Source organism: Oryzias latipes, chromosome 1 (assembly GCF_002234675.1).
Source record: "Oryzias latipes chromosome 1, ASM223467v1".
Taxonomy (NCBI): Eukaryota; Metazoa; Chordata; class Actinopteri; order Beloniformes; family Adrianichthyidae; genus Oryzias; species Oryzias latipes.
The window spans coordinates 15,729,026-15,738,628 of record NC_019859.2 but is presented as its reverse complement, the minus strand read 5'-3'; the positions used below and the strand labels follow the sequence as shown (position 1 = coordinate 15,738,628).

General features: G+C 41.6%; 1 protein-coding gene across 1 annotated transcript in view; it reads left to right on the top strand.

Annotated features, from left to right (window-relative positions):
- Positions 1-351: 351 nt before the first annotated feature.
- Positions 352-9,603, top strand: part of cxxc4 (CXXC finger protein 4) — a 30,296-nt gene continuing 21,044 nt past the window's right edge. Inside the window, exons 1-2 of the mRNA XM_004065913.4 lie at positions 352-892; positions 2,446-3,385. Coding sequence (XP_004065961.2) covers positions 2,561-3,385 — 825 coding nt within the window. The 5' untranslated portion in view covers positions 352-892; positions 2,446-2,560. The remainder of the gene's footprint in view (positions 893-2,445; positions 3,386-9,603) is intronic.

The window sequence follows — 9,603 nt, the reverse complement described above, 5'->3', positions numbered from 1 at the left end:
TCAGTGGGATAAATGTGCCACGCAGACCCTGTTGTCAGCTGGCGCTGAAGGCACGGGTGGCCAGCAGGCAGGCGGGATTTATAACGTGATGAATCCCGGAGGTCTGATAATTATGACTGTCGTTGGGCGGAGATAGGGAGGGATGGAGGGGGGGTGATCCGGCGGGGGCATTTTATCTTAATCACAGCTCTGCTCCATTCAAATTAATTTGACAAATTTATCCCAGTCCTTATTAAAAGGAGCAAATGACCCCCCCCCCCCCCACACACACACACACACACTAAGTCCACCAGCACTACCCCTCCTCAACTTTTCAAATGTGTGAAACAAACATGCTGAAAATGTCAAAGATTGAGAGAGGGGCCACTGCGAAGGCGCCGCACGCCCCGCTCCACCCAGCCCTCCCACCTCCCCGAGTGTTTCTATAGTAATTTCCAGCCAATGATCAGTAGGTGTCCACATCCACGCTGCCTCACCTCGGCGCCAATCAGCCACACACAGCGACAGGAGACACGGACGGAGCAGAGACACAATACACCGCCGCCGGAATCGGGAGAGGAGGAAACAGCGCGCCACCTCTGAGATCGCGCCCTTCTTTTTATTATCCCTCCTCCTTCCACACCTTTTGGCTTATTAATGCACTTTCCGGTCTTGTGGCAGCGTGACAGGAAAGTGGATATGAAATGATTCTTTTGTTTTGAGCGCTCCGAAGACGCACACGCGCGCGCGCGCACACCCAGGCGCAGGGTCGCCGCGCTCTCCTCGGGCAGCTTGTCTGTGCGTCTTCGCGCATCTTTGCGTTTTATCAGCCTCACGCATCGCCTCGCAGTAATGTGCCGTTACACGGTCGCGGGCTGGTAGCATCTTGGGAGCCCCTCTCGACAGGAACCTGGTAGGTGATGCTCCTTTATCCCCCCTCCTCTCGCTCCGTCTGCCTGTGTCTGTGTCCATCCCGGTTTATATTTCACCCTCACCTCTCCGCCTGGATTTGAGGCTGCTGTCAGATTTATTTTTTATTTTTTATGGGGATTATTTGTTGCGCCGGATTATCTGTGCATGACCTTTGATCTGAACGTGTATCACAAGAAGGAGACAACATAACAGCACATTTTTCATTGCCTTTTCGTTCAAATACTTTTGTTTCTTTTTAATTTTTTTGTATGATGCCTGAACATGTACAGTCCTCCTTATTCAAACCTCTGTCCTCCTCCAGCTCCAAGTATTGAACATTTCTGTCTCTCAAAACTTTGTTTACAGGCTGAAAATCAATATCCGTGACTTGATTGCCTTTGGGCGGCATATTTCGCTCCAGGGGTGAATTGATTAAGTAATAATGACCCTGAGGAGGGCTGATCATTAAGGCAAGGAGGTTTTGTTTACGAGCGGCTGCGGGTTGTTTTGGATTGACTCTGCAGATGTGGAAGGCATTTGTTCCGAAGAAATATGGTCATGTGTCAACGTGGAGTCTGCACTTGTTGGAGATAACTTAAGTTAGCCTCAGAGGAAACATTAGGACCGTTTCAGGTCAAAAAGACACCATTTAGTACACTTAGTTGTACTGAAGACTTGACAAATGCCACACTTCGGTCCCATGCATGCATTTTTGCAGCTTACCTGCAAAGAAAAAGACGTGCATGCGTGTTCCAGCTTTAGATCAGCCTCTGCAATTAGGAGAAAAGCCCAGAAATGGGTAATGGAAGTAGGGAGAGATGTGTGTAATGGGCTTTTATCTATGGAAACCAAATCCAGACAGACTGGTGGAGAGACACAGAAAGGAAATGGAGCACCCCCCCCCCCCCTCCAACACACACACTCACACACTATCCTGAGGCAGCTGACACTGTGGTTGGTCTGGTCCATGATCTGGTTGTAAATTCACCGGTGGCCATCACTGAGAGCTGTCACTGTAACAGAAGCCATGAATGAATACCAGGTGTCCTTAACAGGAAGAGCAGAGTCTTGTTTACACTGATGGGCCACCTCTAACGCTCTGTTGCTGTAGTTGTTTTCAGCACATTTGAAGATGTCTAACAGTGTCACTCCATTTGTCTAAAACATGACAGCTCTTTTAAGTGTCCGTGCTGTGGGAATAAGGTAACTTTTTGTGTTTGCAGCTATAGTTGTTATAATGTGAATTAAAGCAAGAATTTCCTTCAATTTTACATTATATATATATATATATATATATATATATAATATATAATATATATATATATATATATATATATATACTCTTAAAACTGAGTTTTCTGTTTTATAATAGCTAAAAAAAAAACCACCTTTAAAATTGATCTTCTATCAATATTAAGTGAAGCTTTCACAGATTATTAGTCCCATTTCCAGATGTCACTTTTAGTGAAACAAAGAAACTGCTCTGAATGACAACTGTTTGTATTTTTTAAGGTGTAACTGTTGTTTCTTGTTCCTGTTGTTTGTCACTTTCAGCCCAGAAGAAGAGAAACCAGGATGGTAGCCCATTGTTGGTAGCCAGCTTCAGTTTGACGAAGACCCCTTTGACTTCCTTTTCCTCTTTTTAAACACTGACGAGTCCTCTTCAGCCATGTCCAACATAAACACTGCACTTTGCATAGAGAACGGACAGAATGCAGATGTGTCTCTCTTGCAAAAGGGTAATCTTCAGGATGGTGGATTAAGCCAGCTTTTGGATTATAACGCTGAAATGGAAAGGTACAGGTCTTTTGCGAACTTTTATAAAACCAATGGGGCATTTCCTCAGACTGCTAAAATTGCCCGTATCACAACACCCATCTTTCCCAGTGCCAGAATCGGTATGTCCCCATGGAACTGTGATAACGCCATGCTCTGGGGAAGGAAATCAGCAGCAATAAACCCTAATAGGACCACCATGCATAGAAATGACTCCCAGAGAACGGGGAAACCTGGCGTACCGCCAGAGACGCTGCAAATGGCAAATAATAATTTCCTCTCTACCTTATCCCCTGAACACTGCAGACCTTTAGCAGGAGAATGCATGAACAAGCTGAAATGCGGCACTGCTGAAGCAGAGATAATGAATCTCCCTGAACGCGTTGGAACTTTTTCCGCTATTCCGGCTTTAGGGGGCATCTCATTACCTCCCGGGGTCATCGTCATGACAGCCCTTCACTCCCCCGCAGCCTCAGCAGCCGTTACAGACAGTGCGTTTCAAATTGCCAATCTGGCAGACTGCCCACAGAATAATTCCTCAGCATCCAGTGGAAACCCAGCGAAAAAGAAAAGGAAAAGGTGTGGGGTGTGTGCACCCTGCAGGCGGCTAATCAACTGCGGCGTCTGCAGCAGTTGTCGGAACCGCAAAACCGGTCACCAGATCTGCAAGTTTAGGAAATGCGAGGAGCTGAAGAAGAAACCAGGCTCATCGCTGGAGGTGAGAAACAGGGGCTGTGCTCCCCCCGCTTTTGTTATTATCCCCGTGCACTCCAAAGCATTAACCTCTTCATCCAGTCACGTTCTAAGCCCTTGAAAATTGTTTCCATGCCCACCCATGCCTGAACATCCCGCCGGTTTCTCAAATCTGCCTACCCGCCTAGCCTAATTGGCAGTAATTAGGGGTGTTTGTGTGGAGCGCAAGCTGAGCTTGGCTCAGACACCCCTAATTGCTGCCAGTCAGGCTGGGGCTGGAACGCATTCGAACAACCCCAAGCTTGGCTCTGTTCCAAACAGGGATGGGAAATGGTTTTCAGCAGAGAGCCATCTCTCTCTGCACCCAGTCATTTTAACCAATTATGGAAACTGTCTCTGGATGGGGGGAATCAATACCCCACAAAGCCTCAGTCTACGGCCACCAAGAAATCGTGAGAGTGGCGGAATTGCTGATGGCATTTCTGAAGGCGAGTTGTGTGTGTGTGTCTTTTTTTTTGTGGGGGGTGGGGGGTGTCAGCAAGGAACATCTACCGATTCCCACTCTAATTCACACATTTACATTAGAGTATGGAATAAAATCCTTTTATAGCACCTTTTCTTTATCGTGGTTGGGGCATAATTGCGAAAACGTTACAGAATCATGTTTAAAAGATGAAGTTTCTATTTCAAATGAAACACACCCAAAAAAATCTCCACCCTGAAATCCCAGGTGGGAAGAAAATTAAGAAGTTTACAGATCAAAAAGTTTAAACTTGATACATTTTTAAGGCTATTTGATCATCAAGGGTGAAATCAAACGATTAACTTGTGAAAATTCTTTCCTTGTACAGATTCTGAACTTTTTCTCCTGCTAACATGAGGATGTGTTCCGAACAAATGCAACCTGAGGCCCAGAGAAATTGCTCATTAATTAAATGATTACACGGGCAGTAAAATTGGGTTAATTAAAAAGCATTACCTAATCTACTGTAGTGAGAATGTTTGATTCTTTTGTTAACTACGATTAAGACGTCAGTCTGATTATTTTGTTTGAGCTTTTCTATTGGTGTTTATTTTGGTCCCAGAATCTTGTTTTGTTTACATTCTGAATATTGCAGGCAGATTGGACTTTATGAGTCAATGTGGATCACACGTGTCACTAATGAAGGAGGCATTTGCATGTCTGCCTGCTGTAGTTTTTGTGTAGGTTAGTGGGAAAGGAATATTGTCCAATCTCACTGTTCTGATGGTCTCTATTTATCAGTGCTGAATGAAGCTGCCATTTTTCTACCCATGACTACTCGTGGAATTGTCGCCTTCAGTACCAATTCCACTATTTAATTTCAAATTCCTAAATAGACATTTTTAGACCAAAACACAAATTTGCAAGCTCAAGTTATTCAACAGTTTTTTTCTCACTTTTTCCTCCTAAACTTTAAACAAAAGCCTAGCAATTTTGACTATATGCCTTATTTGACTGATATAATCGAACCAAAATGTCCAAAAAAAGAGATGAATTTGTGTTTTGTTGTGACTTTTGCAGAGTAAACTGGGCTTTTCTGGATTGCAGACTCATATACCCCCAAAGAAAGAACATCTAGGGACTTTTGAGTCTTTTGAATCTCACACCAGCTATAAACTGTAGATGTGCCAACATCTTGTAACAAATAGTGCTCCAAGCACACATGTTAATTGTTATGAATGGTTAGAACCACTTGTGGAAAACATTTATTTACAAAAATGATTAATGACAAAGTCTGTATAGTATCCATGCTTACTTTATAAACGTCTTAAGAAATCCACTGTTCAAGAAATAATAGCTATTTTTAACTCAGCTTCTATAATTACAGGTGCATGTTCTGCTGCAGGAATGTTTTTGAGGTTGAAGGCATCTTTAAGGTGTGAAGATTTGACTATGAGTTTTTTTTTTTTGCTCAATAACATAAGGAAAGAAACATATAAGAACCGTTTCTTCATTTGAGACTTCATTTGATTGAGAGGTGTCATCAATCTGGTGCTACAGTAACATAGACATGCAGACTCCCAACAAGGTCACATGTGAACAGCATCTGTTCTATAATTTTTTTTTTTTCCTTACTCATGCAAACACACAGTTGCAAACAACTGCACACAACAAACATGAGCAGAGCATAGTTTCCTGCCTTGGAAGAGACGAGCAGCTACTGGCAGCCATTTAGATTTGGCTGTCAATGTTTTCCACATGGGAATCACCCTGAACTAATTATATCTTAAGCAGAGGTGGAAAATGCAAATCAGAATTTTACTCACACGGCTGAAATCGGAGAGCCAATTTAATCTAATACCCCCTTTAATTTAGCGCGCTAATGCGAGGCCCCAGAGAATTGCCCCGTGTCACCACTGTGCTGTTCTGCAGCAGCTTCAGCTCAGTGTCTGTGCTGCTCTCGGGCTCCAGGATGGATTAGTCTGGCAGCAAAATCTCATCTAACCTAACATTTCCCCTGCAGTTACCTCTGCATAGCTCGAGCTCAGATGGCTCAAAGGTCCTCTGTTAACATTCAAATGCAATAATCGCATGAGGCCAAGGTGTATGAGTCTTCTCTGTTTACTTCACCTGTTTACCTTAAATGAAATTTTAGTCCTGCAAAGATGCTTGGATAGACAGGGCTCATTTAAGCATCATTTAATGGAATAAACCCTTACAAAATAGTGTTAGTCAGCCTGTAAAAACTATTGAAAATCAGGCATCTATAGGTATTTTAGACATCAAAATTATGCTATATACTGATTCTTCCTCACAGATGCAGGCATAGTTGTAAACAAACACAAATAGCTTGTTGGATTTTGGACCAAACACACATTTAAAGAGAAAAAAACGCAAACAATCCCATTTTCGAAACATATTTATCTACAGATGAAAGAGTTGTTGTAAAGTGATCTCCAATCAGTCAACAGAACTTATTTTTTTTATTGACAGTAACTTCTCCTCTTTTTGGGAACTATTAATGCCTTATTTTAGGTGTTCTAATGAGAAAGTTATTTTAAAGCCCCTCTCATATGAAAAAATGTATTTCTATATTTTAAAATGTTGTCGTGGGATTTCCCTGATGATGAAGGACATATATCAAGTAAATTAGGCTAAAAATGGCGTTTCTGAGTATTTCTTCATTTAAATAGTTGTGAATCAGAAGCACAGAAAAGGTGCCTTTTGGAAAAGATTTTAGTTGTTACATAGAAAATACGCTGAGCTTCCTGCTCCACTCTATTCTGATGCTTCCACATGCAGACAAATGGATCCATGTACTTCTCTGTTTTCCTTATCTGAATTGGCATCCGTCTTAAAACTGTATAGCTCTAATATTGCTCACCATTTTTGCTGCACCTCTACTGTAAGGTTGGGGTTGAAGGGCTGTAAGATAGCTGGAGAGCATGTAAACTGAGATCTCTCAGTTATGGGTTGACGCGAAGGGGGTAAGGATTGCTTCATGCCAACAGTCCTACCCACAACTCAGAGGCAGATTTCTAATTACTGCCACTCTGCATCAAATCAAATCAACCTTTATTTATAAAGCACTTTTACAACACATGTCACTCAAAGTCCTTTGCATAAAATATAACCAAATTTAATGACAAAATGACCCGACAAACAATGGCGACAACCCCCCCCCCACACACACACAGACACGCCATGACACCATGATAAAAAAGAGGGATAAAATGATGGAACGTAGAGACCTGGCTTTGTACTGAAGTGGGGAAACGATATTTTGGGGACATGTCCACGTCAGTGACCCCCCCACCCAAGTTCACGGAGTACACACAGGACCCCCCAGATCTGAACAAAAGAGTCAGACCCGGGAGAAACCACTGCAGTGACCCCGTTCACTGAGAAGGGTCAGTTACTGATGTGGAGGATCCCTCAGAGGAAAACACTCGAGTTACTAATAAAATGTAAAAGGAATAAAATTAAAATATATTTAAAACAAGAACAAAAAACATAATTACATAAATAAACCTTAATAGACACATAAAATGGTAAGTGTGAATAAAAAATTAAAAATAAATAAATTAATATAAATAAATTAATAAATACATGTATATTTTTAATTTGTGGTATAAAATTCTTCTCTGAGTCAAAAAAAATACCCAGGTTTCTCACGCACTGAGAATTCTTGTAATTTTTTAGTTTAGATAAAACAATTTCTTTCTTGTCTTCAGAACCGATCACTAAAACCTCTGTTTTGTCCTGGTTTAGCTGTAGGAAGCTCTCTGCCATCCATGACTTAATGTCTAAAATGCCCCTGATGACGTCCCCAAGTGGCAGCATATATAGATTAAAAAGTAGTGGGCTTAAAATTGAACCTTGGGGGACCCCACAGTTGATGTCAAATACCTTTGAGGAGCTTGTATCCAAACTTACGTGAAATCTTTGATCTGTGACATAGGAATAAAACCACTTGAGTACTGTAGAAACTATGTCCTAGAAAACAACACAGGTGTCTTGATTTAGGCTAATAACAGCATACTCTGCCCATGCTTATAAAATACATCATAACATGATCAAAGTGGAACTTTGTTCACTTTAATTCCCAGATTTAAAAAAAAAACCTTGAGGTATGAACCTAACCACACTAACCACACTTGTTACATGTTATCACTATCAACTGAACTGAAAAAAAGCATGTATGCATTACTTCTTTGCCCTCCAAATATAGAAATACAAAATAAGCTTAAAGAAACACCTGCAGATTCTACAGTAAAGGTGTGATTTTTTTGGTTTGCGTGGTTTTTACTGCACATCAAGCCTTATAACAACCCTTCAAATTAGGCTCCATCTATCCATTTTCTTTGTGCCCTTCTACTTCATTAGGGTCATGGGGCTGGTTGGAGCCTCAGCCAGCTGCCTTCAGCCAGAACCAATGTACATCCTGCACAGCTCAGCCGTCTATAAAAAGCCAGAAATACAACCATACATCCACATATGGGCAGTTTAGAGTCTCCAGTTAACTTATGAGATGCGGTTTTGGACTGTGGGAGTTGGTTGAAGAGTGTCAAACAAGATTCCCCACAAAGCAAAGGAACAACACGCTTAATTCATTACAAGTCAGTTTATTTATAAATCGCCAGTTCACAGCTGAAACAGGTGAAAAGCATCAGACAGAACTTTAATTGATGCGTTATAATAATTCAATTCTGTACAAATGAAATTAACTACATAATAACAGTATTAAGTGACCAAAGATAACATGGAAAGGTTTTCAACGAGACAACTGTAAAATAGCAGGAGAGCATGGGTGATAGGAAATGGCGGCGGGGTTTCTCCACGTCAACAGTTCCAGCTGTATCTCAGAGGTGAATTTCTAATCATCTACTGCCTCTGTGCAGATACTGTATCCTGGAAAACTGCAGGTTTTCTTAATTTTGGCTAAAAACCTCATTTTTAAAAGACCACTGGGAACACTTTTACAATAGATCAAAAGATGATCAGGGTGGGACAGAAAAAACTTTCCAGCTCAGTGGTTAAATTCACAATAATTCTCTTCAATGCTTGATTTTTTTATAGGAATTTATGGTGAATGACTTTAGATTAAGAGTCTAATGGCTACTGACAGATGTCTAAAACAACATCCTCCTCTGTAATACAGTTCAATAGAAACATGACATCCTCATCACTTCAAGAGTCGGTTCACTGGGTTATTGAGTAAATTGATGGAAACAATTTGACTGGACCCGCACTTGGTTTTTTTCGTTGTTTTTTTTATAACCAGAAGACTGGAAAAACGAAAAAACAAAAAATCAGCTTCTGAAAAAAACAGCAGAGAAAGCAGGAAAAGGGCAAAGCAAAGTCCAGTCAAGCAGATTTCTCTTTCAATTAAAAAATGTCAAAGGCCAGCATCAAGTCATGTGGAGGAAATCAGCATCTCGGTGTAGGGAGGGCTGATCTGTCTTTTCTGCTCTCTGTGCAGTGTCAATATGACCACATGAAATGGCTGAGATGAAAAGGTGGTTAGGCTGCCGAGCGAGAAACCTTTGCTATGGCGATGAAAGACAAGGCACGCAAATGGTAGAGAGGCAGGACCTTGAGGAAAATAGCCTGGATTCAACCCCTTAATGAGAGTAGGGGAACCAAATAAGCAACGGCAGCCAGGTCTAATTTGTTTTAGGTGTGCTCAGAATAGATAAAGACAAATCTGTGGCCTTCACCCCTCCCCCTAAACCTTTGCCTGCCTGGAGATAACACTCAGTGCTCTCAGTCAATCTCCA